At 37.7% G+C, this 20,228-nt stretch overlaps 1 protein-coding gene across 2 annotated transcripts in view; it reads right to left on the bottom strand.

Moving 5' to 3' along the window:
- The window catches only part of MTR (5-methyltetrahydrofolate-homocysteine methyltransferase), a 114,043-nt gene that overhangs the window by 9,608 nt on the left and 84,207 nt on the right, over positions 1-20,228 (bottom strand). For both annotated transcript variants that reach the window (XM_012547946.3, XM_023502056.2), the window contains exons 26-30: positions 17,960-18,041; positions 8,616-8,714; positions 7,095-7,170; positions 4,098-4,253; positions 1,516-1,712 (exon numbers count right to left, since the gene is read on the bottom strand). In XM_012547946.3, coding sequence (XP_012403400.1) covers positions 1,516-1,712; positions 4,098-4,253; positions 7,095-7,170; positions 8,616-8,714; positions 17,960-18,041 — 610 coding nt within the window. The remainder of the gene's footprint in view (positions 1-1,515; positions 1,713-4,097; positions 4,254-7,094; positions 7,171-8,615; positions 8,715-17,959; positions 18,042-20,228) is intronic.

Here is a 20,228-nt window from a genome sequence, read left to right as displayed (position 1 = left end):
GTCAAGAAACCAATGATTATACAAGTCAATTTTCTCAACTTTCATCTCAGTTCAAGGTGACTATTATTGATATTGTTATTCAGTCATTTTTCAGTCCTGTCAGACTCTTCATGACCCCATTTGGGTTTTTCTTAGCAACGATAGTGGAATAGTTTGCAATTTTCTTCTCCAGCTCATTGTACAGATAAGACAAAGAAAGTTGAGTGACTTGCCTAGAGTCAGACAACTAATAGGTATCTAAAGTCAGATTTGAACTCAGGAAAATGAATATTCTTGTCTCCTGCACTGGCACTATATCCACTGGGTCACTTTAGCTGACTATCATTGATAAGGATACATAGAAGAGCGTTTTACTTGGTGTCAGAACTCCTGAATCTATATTCTACCTTTCCTTACAAGTCACTTAATTCTGTGAAACTTACACAGTGTTTAACAATGTAAATGGGAAAAACACAACTACAAAATAATTAAGTATCAATGTTGCAAAATTATAAAAGACAAGCATCTCTTACCCACTCACTTCCCTGCAGTGTTCTGAGAGGAAGGAATATACATGAAATGTCATATTTTTTTCGATACACCAATCAATTTTGAAAAAAGAAAATTTTCCCTTATGATTTATTTGGAGGGAAAAAAAAAAAAAACATTTTTTCTTCTAAGAGAGGAATCCCTTCAGAAGAGGAAACAAGAGTAATTTGGGTGATACAAAAAAAGATATCTATATCTATCTATCTATATATATTCTTCAATTTTAAAAACTTAAGTCTCAATTTCCTCATCCATAAAATATGATACTCACTTCCACCACCTCAGAGATTTTGTAAGAATCTAGGGAAATTCCTTATATAAAGCCCTTTGTAAACTTTTAAGCACTATGTAATATGAAATGTTATTAGTGTGAGGCAGTATAAGATGATACATAAAATGCCAGAGTTGAAGTCAGAAAAAGCAGGGTCAAAGCCTTTGATGCTTTATCTTAAGTCAGATGGATTAACCTACTACCCACCTCTCCCAGGAGTAGCTACATTTTAAAGGAGGGTCAGGGTAAAATGATCTTTGTAGATGCTAAGGAAGATTCTGTGGTTCCCTACAAGAGAGGGGCCACAATCAATTTCACTTATAAAAGTATGGTGCACAGAAGATGTATCTTTTGAGTAAATTGCTGGTATTGAATATATAAAAAAAGACTGAAAAGATGAATGTGAACCAGGGTCTGCCAGATGTCCATTTGAGCAAACATCCCTAAGAGTTGTCAATTAGAGGCCTTATTCCTGTCTGGGTGTCAGCCTTGAGTATACTGGTCAGCCAGATATTTCTGCTTTATTCATCATACAAACAGCCTCTCTCAGACCAACACATTCATTTCCCATTTCTTTATTGATCGTTTTCCAGGTACAATCTAGCACTGGTGTAATTTTTCAGACTTTGAGCGAGCATTATTACATTTTGCTTAATAACTTAGTCAAAGGTGAGGAGGAAGTCATCTCTTAGTCCACAAATAATGGGTTTTCTTACCTGTTGTCTTAAGCCATAAAATGTAGCTATTGGCTCTGCAGATTGTGGTACAGCATCTTCTGCATACAAATGAATATCATCCTGGACACTCTGTGCTGGCCAGAATCCAACCAAACCCCTGGCTTGTAGTTTCTTTTCACTAATCAGTACCTTCAACATATTTTGGGCATCATCATACAATTTTTTGGCTTCTTCCCCTATTAGATAAAACAAACCAAAAAAAATTCACTTAAAGTTCCTTATAATAGTAGCAAAAAAAAAACAAACAAAAAAACAGTATCTCCTCTCTCTACTGCCCACCCTCATCCCTCAATCTCCAACAACAACAAATGTTACCTCTTAGGTCACTTTCATCAGGTACTATGCGAACATAACCTAAAATGGTTTTCAGTGTCTCATAATTCAGTACCCCCACTCTTAACCCCATAATCTATTTCCCCAAGCTAACACTAAATTATATTGAAAGCCTCAATTATACATTTTTCATGGCAGGTAAGAGGAAGGGGGAGGAAGGAAGAATTAAGTCTTTCTATGTCTACTATGTGCCAGGCACTGTGCTGGGTGTTCTACAAATATCATCTCATTATGATGATCTTCACAACCACCCTGGGATGTCGCTGCTGTTAATACCGCCATTTCTCAGGCAAAAAGAGATTAAGTGACCTGCCCCAGTTACACAGTTCCTAAGTGTCTGAGGCTGGATTTAAGTCTCCCAGATTCAGGTCCGGATTCCAGGCCCAGTGCTCTATTCACTGCACCAGTTCACCACCTCAAAGGGCCGAATGCCAAAGACAGCTCCCTAAAACATTCCATCAGAGAGACAAGACAGCAAGCTTCAGGCCAAATTTAACATTCTTTCCATTATTCACACTGAACTCCTAGTAACTCCTCTGAGACGTCAGTGTACCTAAGGTGAGTTAAAGGTAATAAGAGGCTCAGGAAAAATGCCCAAAGGGTTCATTTAACAGTGTAAAGGCAGCTCCCCTTGGACTAGTCTCCACTATCCAAACATATCCACACATGCACATATTTGAAAGTGACAACACTGATGGCGCGCCGCACAGGTTGGAGCCATCAGCATTTCTTTTCTTTCAGAAAGTTAACACTGTGTCCAGCTCTTTGCAGAGTAGCAAGCAAGGACCAGGCCTTGCTGCCAATGTCATGTGTTGAGTACACACTGACACTACCTACAAGCACAGCCATTCTGACTGCTGCACATGAACACAGGTTCCCTGACAGACTGAAGTAGACCATTGTCACCTTCCTAGTCAATAAATTCCAAGGGGTCCTTACTGCCTCCAGGATCAAATATGAAATCCTCCTTTTAGTACGAAAGTCCTACATAACCCAGCCTCCTCCTACCATTACAATCTCCTCTTATCTGTTTATTTCTTTGGAGTCAAATGGGATTAAGTGACTTGCACAGGGTCACACAGTGATGACTGTCTGAGGTCACGATTATTTGAATGTTAGGGCTAGTGCTCTAACCACTGAGCAACCTAGTTACCCTTGCCTTTACAATCTTCTAACCCTCTCTCACCCCCCCCCCCCAACTCCCAGCCATGAACTCTTCAATCCAGGGACAATGGCCTCTGGCCATTCCACAAACAAGACATTCTCTCTTTCCACAGCAGGCATTTTCTCTGGCTTTCTCTCATGCCTGGAATGCTTTTCTCCTCAACTCTGCCTACTGGCTTTATTTAAGTCACAATTTGAAATTTCATCTTCTACAGGAAGCCTTTCCTAACCTCTCTTAATTTTCTTCTATTTATGCTGTAGATGGCTTGTTTTTACATATTTGCATGTTTACATGTTTGCCTGTCTCCAGCTTCTGTATCCCTAGAGCTTAGCACAGATCTTGGTATACAATAGGTGCTTAATGAATGTTTCTTTACTAGTGGGTCATTAAATGTAACTTTCCTCTTTTCATTCCACCTTGCCCCTCACTCCTTTCTCTTCCCCCTTCTTTAGCCTCTTAACTGGATCAATGGCTATTAAATAGTCCCAATGGCTTAAGACTGGTCACCCTCCAATATCGCAGGGCATTTCTACTTAAAAAAATAACCTGATTTCTCTGATAGCATTTCAGACACTTTAAAAGAGGACACACTTTAAAAGGCAACTGAAGAAGCTATTTTATGGAAGCAAAAGTCTACTTTATCTTCTTCGTAATATAATCAATTGAAAACTCTAACCTATTCCAATGAAATCCTGGTATCTTGTGGTTAAGCAGTTTCCCATTCGGTCTTAACTGTTCACTAGTTATCTATCTACACTGACCCAAAGGCTGAACAATTCATGAAATGCTATTTTTTAAAAATCCACTACCCTTCTCCCATTCCTACCCCAACTTTCTCCCCCAAAACATTAATTCTTCCAAGTCAGAACAGCCCCTCTATTTCCAATTCCAAGCAGTAGCAATTTAATCCAAATCCATTCTCAGCTCCTCACTTTTCTATCCTCAATGCCAGTTTCTTGTTGACTTTCCTCTCTGCCTCCACACCAGGCACAAAGTGACCCACCCTATTATTTGAATATAAACAAAAAGGCAAATATTGGAAGGAAAGAATAACTGAACGGACCCACTGTTTTGTCATTAAAGATCTTGGGAAAGCCTCGATTGGGGTATCGGCCCCTGAGTTGCCAGACATCGAAGAAAGGTTTCCAGTCAATATAGTCGGCCAGCCTCTGCAAGTCATAGTCTTCAAATACCTGAGTCCCAATAAACCTGGGCTTCACTGGAGAAACAAAAAGTACAGGTTACCATTAAGGATATTCAAGGCTTGGAATTTAAACATCTTTCACATACAGAAGAATGCACAAGGGCTCTGGTTTCTAAGTCTAAAGTTGCTCAGGAGACTCCCACACGCTGTCTTATTCCTGTCACCCGTAGGAGTTGTTTTGTTTTGTGTGTGTTTTTCCCCCCTTGGGGGGAGTGGGGTGTGGTAGGTGCTTCAGACTGCCTTGGAGAAAAGAATAATTTTGTCTTGCATCTTAATTACTTTATTATTTATTTATAATGACTTTCTTTACTTAATTACTTTTTAGGGGCCAACTCCTCTCCTGAAAAATAAAAATGGAGGCTAGACTTCACTTGCACAATTTAAAAATCATTTAAGGGGATAGAAGAGTTGCCATGAGAAAGAGTACTAGTATACTATTTTCTCTAGCTGGAGGTAACAGAAATAATGCTTAGTGTGGTGAACAGGTTATGGGCAGGAGTTAGAGCAGAAGTCAGAAGATAAGAAATTTGTTTCTGCATTTGGTTAAGCCAAGATGCTCAATCTCTGTTTCTCAGTTTCCCCCCGAGGTGAGCCTGATACCTTCCCCTATGGAGACATGAGGTGAAGAGAGGAGGTGTCACAAGTGGGTTCAGGAAAGGTTCGAACACCTAGCCTAATTTTTGGAGAGGACTGACACATAGTTACTACATCCTCCCCTAACCTGCTACGTATCAACTTTATTGTCATTTGATTATAAAATAATACCTTTATGGGCTCTTCTAGCTGGCCAGCAAGCAAAAGAGGTCAGAACTGTTTCCCCAGTTCTTTACCTTCTGTCCCTGACATCAAATCTCTGAACTCCCCCACCCTCTCAGGACACAAAGAGTTTAATTTCAGGTGATAAGAGTTGAATTAAATAGAAGGAAGAACATTTTGGCACCAAGAATTGTGAAATATCAGAACAGATAAATCAAGAAGACTGAGAGATCCTATGCCTTGATATTTGGGTAGGGATTTTGGTGATCAGAATTTACATATGTATAATATAAGTACCTCACTGCATAAGGACAGAGCAGTGGCTGGGACATCAATAAGATTAGGGTTCAAGAACACACGTGTGATACTGGGTAGTGGTGTGGACCCTAGCCAACTCTTTAAGCCTGTGAGTTACAGAGAAGATTCTACCCTGTACTCATAGGAGTTTCTTTGTCCAAAAAAAAAGCCCCCTATGCCAGTAAAATCACAGTACCTATTCCTGCCCTAAGTATATTAATGCATCCTTTTTTTGAGGGGGATACTGGAGGGGAGAGGAGAGGTAATGAAAAATCCTACAGAATTCCCATCACTCAAAAATAGTGCCGCTATCTCTAAGATGATTCAGGAGCAATCTTATCTCCCTGTGCTCAGGAACAGACTAAAGCACTTCTCCAGCTTCTGCCTAACCCTGTCACATGACTGAACTCTGCAGGGTTCATTGACAAATGGAATTATCGGCCCAACTGGCAGTGTATAACCGAGATAAGTTTATCCTTCCAGCTTATCATGTGTCTGAAGCTCTGCTACTTGGGGCCTTGGAAGAAAAGTCCCAGAATCTCCTCCAATTCCTTATCTTCAACCTCCTCCCCTTGCCAAAATTAATCCCTAAACCCCTACTCAGTGGCGTGGCTAGATCAGTCTCCAAAACCACTGCTGAGCTCTGAATGAAAGGCTTCAATGGGCCCTCTGAGCAGGACGCCCATTAGCAGGCTTTAAGGGGCCGTCAAACATGGGAGATTAAAGGTGGTCCTCGCTGCTTTCCTCCATCGACTGTAAGTCAATACAGCTACACAAACAGCACCCGAGAAACAGCAGGACCATATTACAAAGGGTAAAAGAAAACTGCTGTTTGGCGTGCTGACAGGGGACACACACTAGGTCTGGAGGATCGGCTCTTCACAAACACCAAGAACTCATGGATGAAACATACCAGAAGCGGGAGAAAGCTCTCCACCCTGAAACACAAAGTGGCCTGGGGTGGCCTACCCTAGGATCTGAACGGTGCAGCCTGGCATGTCCATCACTGCCAGAGAGGGACAAAGGAGCAGAAAATGTCTTAACATCAGCAGGTCTCCCATCTGTCATTTAAATGAGCGGCTCCCCATTGAATAAATGAATTTATTTTTTAAACATCTCACCAGATGGAAATCATCCTTTGTACTATGACACTAACTTACAGCAACAGTCCTGGGGGGAGGGGGAGAGGAGGGGGGTCATGTTTACATGGAAAGTTGGCTATTTCAAAGTCCTTTATAAAAACCCTTCACCTCAGTTAAGTCTCATATCTCATCTAGGATTCATAGGGGTCATTTTTACATTTTACACCTGAGCAAACTGAAAGGTTAAGGCCCAGTGGCCTACAAGGCAACCTAGTAAGTATAAGAGTAGAACTGGAATTTCAGAACCAAGCCTGCCTGCCTGTCTGATTCCCTGGCCTGGACTTTTCATAGGATAATCACTATGAACTTGGCAGAAGTCAAACAAGACACCAAGTGATATTAGAATTTAGTCCCTTTTTAGGCAGCAAGGATGGCATTAACATGACAGGAGCTCTCATGGATATGAATTAACACAGAGCATTTACATAGGGCACTCCTTTATCTAAGCCCAACAATTCTAAGAGTCAATTCTAAGTATTATTTCCCCCACTTTACAGAAAAACAGATTCAACAAGGTGAGGTGAGGCCCCCACGGGCGCAAAGAGGGATGTTTTGGAGAACTTTCTAACTCTGGGTAATAATGCATTTTTCAAATGCATACAATTTTTTATCACTCCTGTCTCTATCCTCTGCCCCTGTACTTAAGCAGTTCCAAACAGACCTGGAGCTGATTCTGAGAGCCAGTCTATATGGAATCCTTTTTTCCGGGCTTGATCTAAAGTTAAATATCTTCTTTCCTGAAAGAAAAAAAAAAGTTTAAAATTTTTTCAAAGACTATACTGTTAAGATGTTTATGTTAGCTTTTTCAAACAAAGGGATGGTTTAAATAACAAAAATCCTTAGGTTCAGATCTTATTTTATAAAGGTTTTTAGGGTCTCCCCCTTATCCTAAATAGATTTATTTCAGCACTTGGCATATAACCATACAATTAATAAATTCCAGTGGATTTCAATTATTTGGACATATAGATCCAGGTAAGAACTAACTACACCACTACAAATCAGCACCAAAAATAATACTGCATGCTTTATACAGACATCATCCATTTTTTTAACGATCCTTCTTCCGTCACTGTATGTTTTTATTCTTCTGACAGTATGTTTGATAATCAATAGCCACATGACATCAATAGTGAAATAATGACGCAAAAAGATGGGTCTTTGTAGCAGACAACAACTTGGGAATCACTGAAATCCAGTAAGATACAGTCCACTCTTTTTTCAGTTCAAAGCGTCAGGCCACCTTATTGCATTGCCTATCCAAAATATGTGTGCTGATAGATTCGCTCAATGGGCTACCCAAAGAAACAAGTATTATAATCTGAAGAATAAAACCTTTATCTACTTGGATTTTTCCCCCTTCGGTTTTATCACCTTTATATAGATGACTAAAGGTCAAAATATCCAGTTCCAGATTCTCCATTTTTCTGATTCAGCCACATATCACCATTTGCCTAGTACACATTTCAAACTGTATGTCCCAGAGTCATTTCAAATTCAGTGTCTCCCTCAAAAAATCACTTATATTTTCCCCCCCAAACCATCCTTTTCCAAACTTCTCTTTTACTTTTGAAAAGTCACCACTTCCTTTCAAGATCTCAGGTTCATAATCTTGGCATTGTTTCACTCTGTCCAGATCTGACTCTGCCAATGATCATAATGGAAACCCTGGCACAAGATCTATTCCAATTCCCAGATCTTTCTTCTCCTTCTGTTTTATCAATAAATGTTCTTGGGGATGGTCTTGCTTAGTTAGATTTCATGTCAAATGTTCTGCTTATTTTCCTTTCCACTGATTTTTTGTTGATGTTTACAAAAAGCAGTAAATTAGTACTAGTAAGCAGAACCTAGAATCTAATCTCATAGAGTTATTTTAAACTCAGAGGAAATCTTTAGACAAGATGTTACCTGGTCTGTCCAAACATGTCATAAAGAACAAGAAGTAAAATTAACCATTACAAAGCACAGTCCAGCAATCCAATCCACATACTGCAATATATTACCAACCTGACTCCCAGTGTTAAGTAAAATAATAGGGCTTATCTTCACATATTAGGCAGAGAGATAATAGGTCAAAATGGAATACTGACTTTTGAAGACAGCTCTCCATATTCAGTTTGGGCATGCAGCCCAAACAAAAGGGTTATTTCATTGTCCAAACTAGTTTTATTTTCTAATTTACCTTGAGAGATTCATAATGGTCCTGCCTAATGTCTTCATACTCTTCAATGATTTCCTCAAAGAAGTCTTCCTTTAGATTTTCATCCAATAGCTGCGAGCACTAAAAAAAGAAATCAAGCTTAATTAACAGCCATCCAGGGACAATGTGGAAGACCAAGAAAGACACTAACTTACAGCCTGAACGTCAGACCAAAAAAATGCTGAAATTGGTTTCTTCCCTTTAGCCAGTATCAGGAGGGTAGGGCAGGGTATGGGGAAAGGCTAGAGAAAACTTTGCTACTAACTATCCCAGAGACTAAAGACCATTCAAATGACAAGCTCATAAAAACTATCTTCAGGAAAAAAAAAAAAAAAAATACCACAACCAATTTTTGGCTATTATTATTGTCAGTTGGCAGAGAGTTAAAAAAAAAAATCACAAAACAAAATGTAAAATGAAAAATATGACTAGGCATGTATGGTTAGTTTTTTCACATCATGTACTTAAACATCAGAGCGATGCACATCAAGTTTGCAGTTAAGGAAATAGAATGTTTTGCAGATTCCTCATCTATAAAACGGGAATGGGTGAGATCAGGTTCTTCAATCTTTTGTGTGTCACGGCTCTGGTACCCTGGTAAAGTCTATGGCCCTCTTCTCAGAAAAATGTTTTTAAGTGCAAAAAATAAAATAAACAGCATTACTAAAGAAACCCGAATTATTTTAAAAAATAAAGTTCAAGGATCTCAGACTAATGTCTGGTTAGATGATTTCTAAGTTCTTTCTAGAGCTTAAATTTTATTTTATGACTCCATGAAAAGAAAATTATGTTTTTCTGAATCTTTCATGCAATAATTCTATTGTGTTTACAAGTGATAACATTCTCATTGTTAAAAGGTATCAGAAAGGAAGATCATAACCCACCTTCGAATCAAATCACTAACTTCCTGACCTCATTTTAAACTCTCAAAACCTTCCTTCACCAAAACCTAGGAATAAAACACTCACCACTAAGTCTCCTATGTTTACTTATAAAAGGTATTTTTTAAACCATCCCCACAAAGACAAATCACTGAGTGCCTATATTTACTTATAAAAGATATTTTAAAACCATTTACACATAGCATTAGATTATAAATTTTGAACTACCAACGTTGGATATCCTAGATATTCATTACAGACCCTACAAGTACTGTGAATGTTCAGTAATTCTCAGCAAGACTCTCAGCTATTTTGTTTTTGCTTAAATACCCTGAGTTCATCCATATCCTATTATTATTTAGACAGGCAGATGAAACAGAAGCAACTATCTTGGTTTCACACCAAGATAATGTTCATTTTCACTTCACCAAATTAAACAAGTAAATATTCCCTGGAATGCCATATTCCCTGGAATGTCATATTCTTGTAATGTGTCATTAGTCCAAAGGATCCACTATATAACTTCTGTTTAGGTTCCTTTAGAAAAAAAAAGTGGTTAATTATACCACAGGGTATAAGGTAAGGACACTAGTGTCCTTTTTTTTTTTTTTTTTTTTTTTTTTAATTTTTTTGTACATTTAAAAATAGAATTCTGAGAAGAGGTTCACAGACTTCACCAGACTGCCAGAAGGGTCCATGATACAAAGGTTTTTTGTATCAAAATGCCAAATGTTGGAGGGGATATGGGGAAACTGGGACACTGATACGTTGTTGGTGGAATTGTGAATACATCCAGCCATTCTGGAGAGCAATTTGGAACTCTGTTCAAAAAGAAGGGAAAGGGACCTGTATGTGCAAGAATGTTTGTGGCAGCCCTTTTTGTAGTGGCTAGAAACTGGAAATTGAATGGATGCTCATCAATTGGAGAATGGCTGAACAAGTGGTTTATATGAATGTCATGGAATATTATTGTTCTGTAAGAAATGACCAGCAGGAAGATTTCAGAAAGGCCTGGGGAGACTTACATGAACTGATGCTGAGTGAAATGAGCAGGACCAAGAAATCATTATATATTTCAACAACAATACTATATGATGATCAATTCTGATGGAGGTGGCTCTCTTCAACAATGAGACGAACCAAATCAATTCCATTTGTTCAATAATGAAGAGAAACAGTTACACCCAGTGAAAGAACTCTGGAAAATGAATGTGAACCACTACATAGCATTTCCAATCCCTCTGTTTTTGTCCACTTGCATTTTTGATTTCCTTCTCAGGTTAATTTTACCTTATTTCAAAGTCCAATTCTTCTTGTGCAGCAAAATAAATGTATGGATATGGATATATATATTGTATTTAACATATACTCTAACATATTTAACATGTATTAGTCTACCTGCCATCTGGGGAAGGGGGGGAAAAAGTTGGAACAGAAGATTTTGCAATTGTCAATGCTAAAAAATTACCCATGCATATATTTTGTAAATGAAAGGCTATAATAATAATAGTTATAATAATAATAATAGTATTTTTTTAAAAAGGAATCCCAGATCTCCACCATCTTACTCAGATCCTTAATGCCATGTACTCCTGGCCTCCAAGTCTCTTTGCTTTCTCTAGAAATATAGTACTTGGGTTTACAATCAACTCAACTCCCAACCCCCCTGCTTTCATACTTTCAAATTCTGACATACATTGATGTCAGAATTGATGTCTTTTTCAACTATTGATTTTCCTCTCCTTTAACCACCTCTAGGGTTGTTGGAACAGCCTCCATATAATCATGTCACTCCCATAATTATGAACTTATTAGAAATTAGCCTAATACCATCTCCTTTGGCTTCATCCAGCCTTCAAGTCCACAGCTATTAGCAAGAAATTCAGTACAAATGACTACTTGCTGACCTCTGTTCTGGATCCCTTTGCCATTATTTCCACTCTTCTATCCCCTTTTTGTCCTCAATTCTGGACCACCCTTACCTTTGCTACTCATATTCCTAAAGAAGTCACAACACTGTGATAGTTAGACTAACTATAGATTTGCATAACCAATTCTCAATTGGAATCTCACTGATTCATGTATGACATACTGAACAAAATGCTGGATCCAGTGTCAAGGAACTAAGCTTAAATTTTGCTTCAGACACTGAAGTTAATGTGACCCTGAACAAATCACTTGATCCCTCTCTGCCTCGGTTGCTGCAGCCTTAAAATGGGGATATAAGCACCTAATTTATAGGGTTGCTGTGAGAATCAAATGAGATATTATTCCTTCCACCCTTTTCCCTCCACCTTTCAGCAATTGATCCAGAACTTGCCTTCTCTCAAGCAGCCCCCCTCTCCCCTTCAGATGTCCTTGCCTCCTACTCTACTGAGAAAATAGAAGCCAATGACATTCACCATCTGGTCTCTTATTTCTTCCTCCATTCCTTATCTCAAATTCCTTCTACTACTTCAACAGTTCTCTCCTACTACTTATCTCTTACCAGGGCAAATTCTACCTCTATTCTTAATTTCTAACCACTTTTTCCTTCTTCAGGAACTTTCATTATCAGTCAACCTCATCTTCGTTTTCTGTATCTTCAATCTCTTTTCTCTGTTGCCTACAACCTTCCTTTAAAAAACACATTTGACCCTGCCATTCCCTCAAGCTTTAACCTACTTCTTTCCTCCCTTTCACTGGCAAACCTCCTGGCAAGAAATATCTACATTTACTGCCTCCACTTCTCAACAACCCACTTACTTCTCAATCTGGCTTCCTGCCCTAAAACACAATTGAAATTATGCTCACTAAGTTTACCAGTATTCCCTTAAATCCACTGGGTCTTTCTTAGTCCACATCTTCTGTGACCTCTGCAGCTTTTATACTCTTTCCATCTTAGGTACTCTCTCTTCTCTAATATTCTGCAAAATAGATGCAAAAAGTTTATAACAGCTCCCCTTGTGGCAGCAAAGAACTAGAAATTGCAGATGACCATCAATTGGAGAAAGGCTGAACACATTATGGTTTATGTTTGTGATGAAATACAACTGGGCTATTAAGAAATGACGAGCTTACATGAAATAACGAAGGAAATGAAGAGAATCAAGAGAGTATTATATACAATAACAATAATTTTTTTTAAAAATATCTTTAAGGCAAGTCTTTTTATTTACTATAAATACCCAAATTAACCATAAAGGACATATGAAGAAAGATGCTATCTGCCTCCAAAGAAAGAATTAATAGATATATGTATAGAATAATTTTACATAAATGTAATTTGTTTAATGGTAGCCATTTCTAGGTTAGAAGAGGACAGGAGAGAAACACCAAAAAAGAAACAAAAAAGAAAAAAAGAATTGATAGCTTTATTATATGTTTTAAAAGAACAACAAATTGTATATGTAATAGGTTTTAACTTTTATTATTATGCTATGTAATGGAAATGCTTGTTTTATTCTTAAAATTGAAAGGAAATAAATCTGCCTTTCTTTATGGCATAACTTTCTCTTCGTAGTCTTTCCTTTTCCTGTCAACTATTATGGTTCTCTCTTCAATATTCCTTGTGTTATGATTGTGTATACTTGTATTGCACTAGCAGAAGATTAAGTTCTCTGAAAGTAAAGACTGTTTTGTCCTTATTTCTCCAGTTCCTAATACCATGGACAGAGTAAGATCATAGGCAATATGTGCCAAATGTACTATAAAACACATTTGACAAGTGACTGAGTATAAGGGGAGAGGTAAAGTGAAGAGTTAAGAATGATTCCAAGGTTGTGAACTGGAGAGTCTAGAAGGATGGTGGTGCCCTCAACAGAAACAGATAAATTATGAAAACAGTTGGATTTAGGAGTAAGAGTAGTTAAGTTACATTTCGGCTACGCTGAGCCCGAGATGCACAGAAGACACAACAATCATGCAGGTGGTAACGTGGGTCTGGAGCTAAGAGGAGAGGGAAGAGCTGGGTATGCATCTGATTGAAGTGAAAGCTGAAATCAGAGATGAGGTCACTAAGGAAAATCTGGAGAGAGCACAAGCTCTGGACTAAAACCCTGGGAAGCACAGAGTGCAGAATAGGGATGATGATTCAGCAAAAGAAGCTGTTAAAAGGGTAGAAGTATCAGGACAGAGCATCACGAAAACTCAAGGAGAGGAGAGATTATCCAGAAAAAAATGCATGGTCAAGACCGCATGGTCACATGCTGTAGAGCTCAAGACTACATGAGGAATGAGAAGAGACTCTCTGATTCAGCAACTGAGAGATCACTGGTAAACTCCAGAGAAAAGTTTCAGTAAAGTGGCACAATCAGAAGCCAGATGGCAAGGGATTAAGAAGGAAGGTGGGGGAGAATAGAAATGGCTTTCTCTGGGAATGTGGCTGTGAAAAGGAGATATTATGGAATACTAGATTGAGCACATTACAAGGTCAAATGAAGTTTTCTTTTTAATGATGAGAAAAAAATTTGGTATGTCTGTAGATGGCAGGAATGGAGTCACTGGATAAAGAAATTAAAAATCAGAGAAGGAAAATGATGAAAAGTCTCCACTGATTGGGGAGCACTTGAATGTTCAATCTCCACTGTACCCTATTCCCATAAGAAGTAAGCCTCTTTTCCTTAGGACCACCGGATCCTTCCCAATGGTCTCTGGTTAGGGATGTGGCTGTTCACACTGCTTAGATGAGCCATAGAATCAGCAACTACAATCCTTCAGCTAAGATGGTGGATCCCTGACTGCCACTATGTCTCTGGCCCTTGCACCACCACCACCACCACCACCCGCCCCCAGGCACTGTCACCTTAAGAATACTTGGGCTCATTCTCTGATTGATAAATGGTCAAAGGATATGAACAGAATTTCCAGATGAAGAAACTGAAACTATTGCTAGTCATATGAAAAGGTGCCCGAAATCACTATTGATCAAAGAAATGCAAATTAAGACAACTCTGAGATACCACTACACACCTGTCAGCTTGGCTAAGATGACAGGAAAAGATAATACCAAATGTTGGAGGGGATGTGGGACAACTGGGACACTGATACATTGTTGGTAGAACTGTGAATGAATCCAACCATTCTGGAGAGAAATCTGGAACTATGCTCAAAAAGTTATCCAACTGTGTATACCCTTTGATCCAGCAGTGTTTCTACTGGGCTTCTATTCCAAAGAGATCTTAAGGAGGGAAAGGGACCCATGTGTGCAAAAATGTTTGTGGCAGCCCTTCTTGTAGTGGCAAGAAACTGGAAACTGAGTGGATGTCCATCAATTGGAGAATGGCTGAATAAATTGTGGCATATGAATGTTATGGAATATTATTGTTCTGTAAGAAATGACCAACAGGACGATTCCAGAGAGGCCTGGAGAGACTTAACATGAACTGATGTTGAGTGAAATGAGCAGAACCAGATCATTGTACACTTCAACAACAATACTACATGATGATCAATTCTGATGGACGTGGTTCTCTTCAACAATGAGATGATTCAAACCAGTTCCAATTGTTCAAGAGATTGTTTAAATTGTTAAAGAGAATCAGCTATACCCAGAGAGAGAACATTAGGAAATGTGTGAGGACCATAATATAGCATTTCCATTTTTCTGTTATTGTTTGCTTACATTTTTGTTTTCCTTTTCAGGTTTTTTACCTTCTTTCTAGATCCGATTTTTCTTGTGCAGCAAGATAACTGTGTGTGTGTGTGTGTGTGTGTGTGTGTATTTATGGTATTTAACATATACTTTGACATACTTAACATGTATGGGACTACCTGCCATCTAGGGGAGGGAATGGAGAAAAGGAGAGGAAAAGTTGAAATAGAAATTTTTACAAAGGTCAATATTGAAAAATTTCGCATGCATATGTTTTGTATATAAAAAGCTATTTAAAAAAAAAGAATACTTGGGCTTTATCATCTGACTTGTGGCTAAAATCTTTACATGAGCTCTCCCCTTGTTAGAATATGAGGGACCATTTTTCTTTTCTGTTTGTATCTCTGGCATTTAACAAAGTGCTAAGCACAAATTAAGTACAGAATAAACCCCTTTCCATTCCACAATATGAGAGAAGAGGGAGAGAAGATAATGAGTAATGGCAGTGATGAGATTATGAATGAAATACTTAAAAAAACACATGGAAGAAAGATGATGATCATTTTCTTAGGGGAAAAAAAAAAACCTAAAAAATCTTTTAGTCTCTCTTACAGTTTTCTTTTCTGGGCACTGAAAGATCTATGTTTGTCAAATTACTAATTTAAAAAAAATTGCAATAGAGAATTAGGAATTTAAATAATAAATGATTTATGCCTATAATTAATCCACAATCTACAAAACAAAAAAACCCATTGGCATGGTACCTAGTACATTTCTGTTATGTAGTTGTGACATTTCCTTCTACCAGTTCATACTGACGACTTATCTATCACCTGTAGTCTTAAAAAAGTTTGCTGAAGTCCTAAGATACAAGTGATTTATGGATGCTCACAGGGTTGTCTGTGTCCAGAGGCCATCCTGACTGCAAGCTAAGCCATTCCACAAGGCCAAGCCTCACCTTCAGTTGCACGTATCAGGAACTCCATGGATGTTAAAATGAATGAAAGGGCAATTTTAGAAGGAACTCTCAAGGCATAGGCAAAGACAGAAAGGGGATAGAACAGTGTGTACTCTTATCTGTCCCAAGTCAGAGCCCATATTCTGAGACCTTCTAAACACCTCTGTCTTGGTGAAGAATGTATCTACTCCAAGTGAGGCATTTCCTGCAAATTCTTGGACTCAAGAATCATATGAGTGAATATTTTACATTTGTAGACAACTGAGAGTATCTATGTGGAGGCTGCAGTCACAGGTATCTCAAGATAAATGTCGTTTCTACCTGTTACAATCTTGGCATAGAACAAAGAATGATGATCTGAGAGTTAGGAGCCCTGGGTTCCAAAATTCTCCCTCAGACACACCACTGTGTGACCACAGACAAGTCATTTTAACTTATTAGGATCTCAGTTTCCAAATTTGTAAAATGGGAGTTAATAAATATTGAACCACGGGGTTGTTCTGAAGAAATCACTTAGCCAATCTAAGTGCTCTATAAATGATTAATTTTTGCCCTCAGTCTTCTAATACCTTATTCAGCACATCTGGCAATTTAAATTTTAATAGGAATAGATAACATATATATATATATACACACAAAGTACTTGACAAAACTTGAAAGTGCTATAAAAATGCTGGTTATTATTGTCATTATTATTATGGTCCTCATCAGACCACTCTAGGAACACTACTAGTGTTCCTCCAAGTATTGACATATATGCTATCTCCCACCTCTGGGCATTTCCAGTGGCTGTCTTCCATACTTACAATGCTCTTCCTTTTTCATCTCCACCTCCTGCCTTCTACAAGTCCAAGATAAGACATTTCCTTGCACAGAAAACTTTCCCCCTCCCTCTTAATTTTAGTGCCTTCTCTAAGCAATTTCCAATTTAAACTCTATATAGTTTCATCCAAGGGCATATATATGGCACAGTAGATAAAGTACCAGGTCTGAAGTCAGGAGGATCTGAATTCAAATCGAGTCTCAGACATGTACTAGCTATAGCAAAACACTTAAGCGTGTCTGCCTCAGTCTTCTTATGTTAAAATGAGTTGGAGAAGGAAACGGCAAACCAGGCCAGTATCTTTGCCAAGAAAACCACAAATGATTCATAAAGAATCAGACACAACTAATCAAACTAAACATAAGCAACAAGAGCTTGGTTGTACATTGCTGTCTTGTGAATTACACTGTGAGCTCTTTCAGAGCAGCAACTTTCTTTGGTATCAAGATGTTTATTAGCATGGGGCCTGAACATAGCAGACAATAAGTGACTGATGAACACAAAGTAAGCTCTTATTTCTAAAGAATAAGTTAACAAGATATTAGAATGTGTCTTCTTAAGGATGTAGAGCCAAGATAGATCATCAGACCTGATTAAAAGTCTGTTTAGGTTAATTTTGCTAAACTAATTTTTTCCTCTTTTTTGGTTACAAGGGATGGCTCACTAGATACAGAAAGGGACAGGGACTTAGGAGCCCTGGGTTCCAAAATTCTCCCTCAGACACACCACTGTGTGACCACAGACAAGTCATTTTAACTTATTAGGATCTCAGTTTCCAAATTTGTAAAATGGGAGTTAATAAATATTGAACCACGGGGTTGTTCTGAAGAAATCACTTAGCCAATCTAAGTGCTTGGAAATAAAGATATTAAAATACAATTTTTTAAAACTTGGAATAAAAACTAAAAAACAACAACCCCTCCCCCCCACTTTTTAATTATCCTTACATAGGCAATATTTTTTTTAATTCACAAAAAAATTTTAAAAATAAGAAAAGAATTCCTCAAAGAAAAAGGTTTTATCCATACACATATATAAATCAATCTCTTATGATATATTTGAAATTTTAAAACAATTAAAATCCATACTTACCACCACCACACTTTTGGATGCATCCAGGACATGTATTACAGGAGCACTATATCTTGGTGCTATTTTAACTGCTGTATGGGTTCTGGAAAGAAGGGAGAACCCACATCCATCAGAATGACAGTTCAGACATCATCACTCATGTACTACAATTACTTATAAAAGGTTCTCTTATAAGGTTTTCTAGAGAAAACTTCCAACATGCATAGAAATATTGAACTTCATACACAGCAAATTAAGAATGATTGCCCCATTTTCATGGAATGGGAAAATCAATTAATAATCAATAAACATTTATTAAGTATTTACTATGAGGTTTATTTTTAAAATTTTATTTTTAGTACACACTGCTTTATGAATCATGTTGGGAGAGAAAAATTAGAATAAAAGGGAAAAATCATGAGAGAAAAAAAACAACAAAAAAAGAAGTTAACATAGCATGTGATTTACATTCAATCTCTGTAGTTCTTTTTCTGCATGCAGCTAGCATTTCTTATTTAAAGTCTTTAGGATTGCCTTGGATCACTGAAGCATTGAGAAGAACCAAGTCTTTCATAATTTGATCATCGTAGATCATTTTTGCTGTTATTATGTACAATGTATTACTGGTTCTGCTTGTTTCGCTTAGTATCAGTTCATGTAAATCTTTCCAGGTCTTTCTAAAATCAAATAGTTCATCACTTTTTTATAGAATGATATGCCATTATTTTCATATACCACAACTTGTTAAGCCATTCCCCAATTGAGGGACATCTACTCCTGTTCCAATTTTTTGCCACCATAAAAAGAGCTGCTACATACATTTTTGCACATGTGGACCTTTTTCCCTCCTTTATGATCTCCTTGGGATACAGGCCTAGTAGTGGCACAGTTAACTTAAAGGATATGCACAATTTTATGGCCCTTTGGGCATAGTTCCAATTTACTTTCCAGAATGGTTGGATCATTTCACAACTCTACCAACACTGCATTAGTGTCCCAGTTTTCCCACATTCCCTCCAACATTCACCATTGTCTCTTCCTTCCATCTTAACCAATCTGAGAGGTGTGAGGTGGTACCTCAGAGTTGTTTTAATTTGCATTTTTTTAATCAATAAGATTTAGAGCATTTTTTCATGGTGATGAATGGCTTTAATTTCATCATCTCAAAATTGTGTTAAATTTGACAGTTCTTTAATTATTTTAGAAATGAGAACTTTATCAGAAACACTGGCTGTAAAAAAAATTTTCCAGCTCTGTATTTCATATTATTCTCTAGTTGTTCTATGGTCATAAATTCCTCCCTTTTCCAAAGATCTTATAGGTAAATTATCCTTTGCTCTCATAATTTGCTTATGGTATCACGCTTTATTCCCAAATCATATATCCATACCCATTTTGACCTAACTTTGATATGAGCTCTGAGATGTAGGTCCATGCCTATTTTCTGACATATTATTTTTCAGTTTCCCCAGCAACTTTTGTGAAATCTGAGGCCAGATTTGAATTCAGGAAGATGAGCCTTCCTGGCTCTAGGCCCAGTGCTCTATCCATCCATCCATTGCTCCTAATAAGATGATTCTGAGGCAAAAAACCTTGAGCCCTGGAGTGTGTTCACCCACACATAGAAGAGAACATAAAACTAGGACATTAAACAAACAGCCTCTGGCTCAGAATCAAGTGTCAAATCTGGTTACTTGACATAGACTCTAAAACTTAGAACATTGGATATGGAGGGGAACTCTGAGTTCATCTAGTCCCCAACTTCTGAAAGTATATTTAGTGACCCCATATGACATCTTGAAACTAAATGTGGGGATTGTAATATTTGATTTATTATCAATAAATTTTTGATTTGTACACCTATTTTATGTAACTATATATCAAGGGTCATGTAAAAATTTCTCAGGCAAAAAGGGGCCACAAGTGGAAAAAGAAGCCCTGATACTAGTCAAAAACCCAATCTATCTCTATTGAACAATATCCCCATCATTTAGCTCACTGCATATCCTCATACATTAAATGCCATCATAGGGCCCAAACCCTTAATTCTCTCATTTCTTTTTTTTCTACTTCTATTATTGAGATCTATCCAGAATCTACCACAATAAGCTTAGTTACCCTGGCAACCTCACAGATGTCCTAATTTAGAACATCTCAGGGTTATAGTTCTCATTCAATCGTACTGCTTCGGGGCACTGCAAGTCTTTCTGTAAGAGCAGCTGGTTATTTTCTTCAGATATATGCTTACAGAGAAATCACGATCTCCAGAGTCCATTATCTGCTTAAACAT

This window comes from Sarcophilus harrisii, chromosome 4, assembly GCF_902635505.1.
Source record: "Sarcophilus harrisii chromosome 4, mSarHar1.11, whole genome shotgun sequence".
NCBI lineage: Eukaryota > Metazoa > Chordata > Mammalia > Dasyuromorphia > Dasyuridae > Sarcophilus > Sarcophilus harrisii.
The sequence above is the reverse complement of the archived record's forward strand: the minus strand, read 5'-3'. Positions and strand labels throughout refer to the sequence as shown.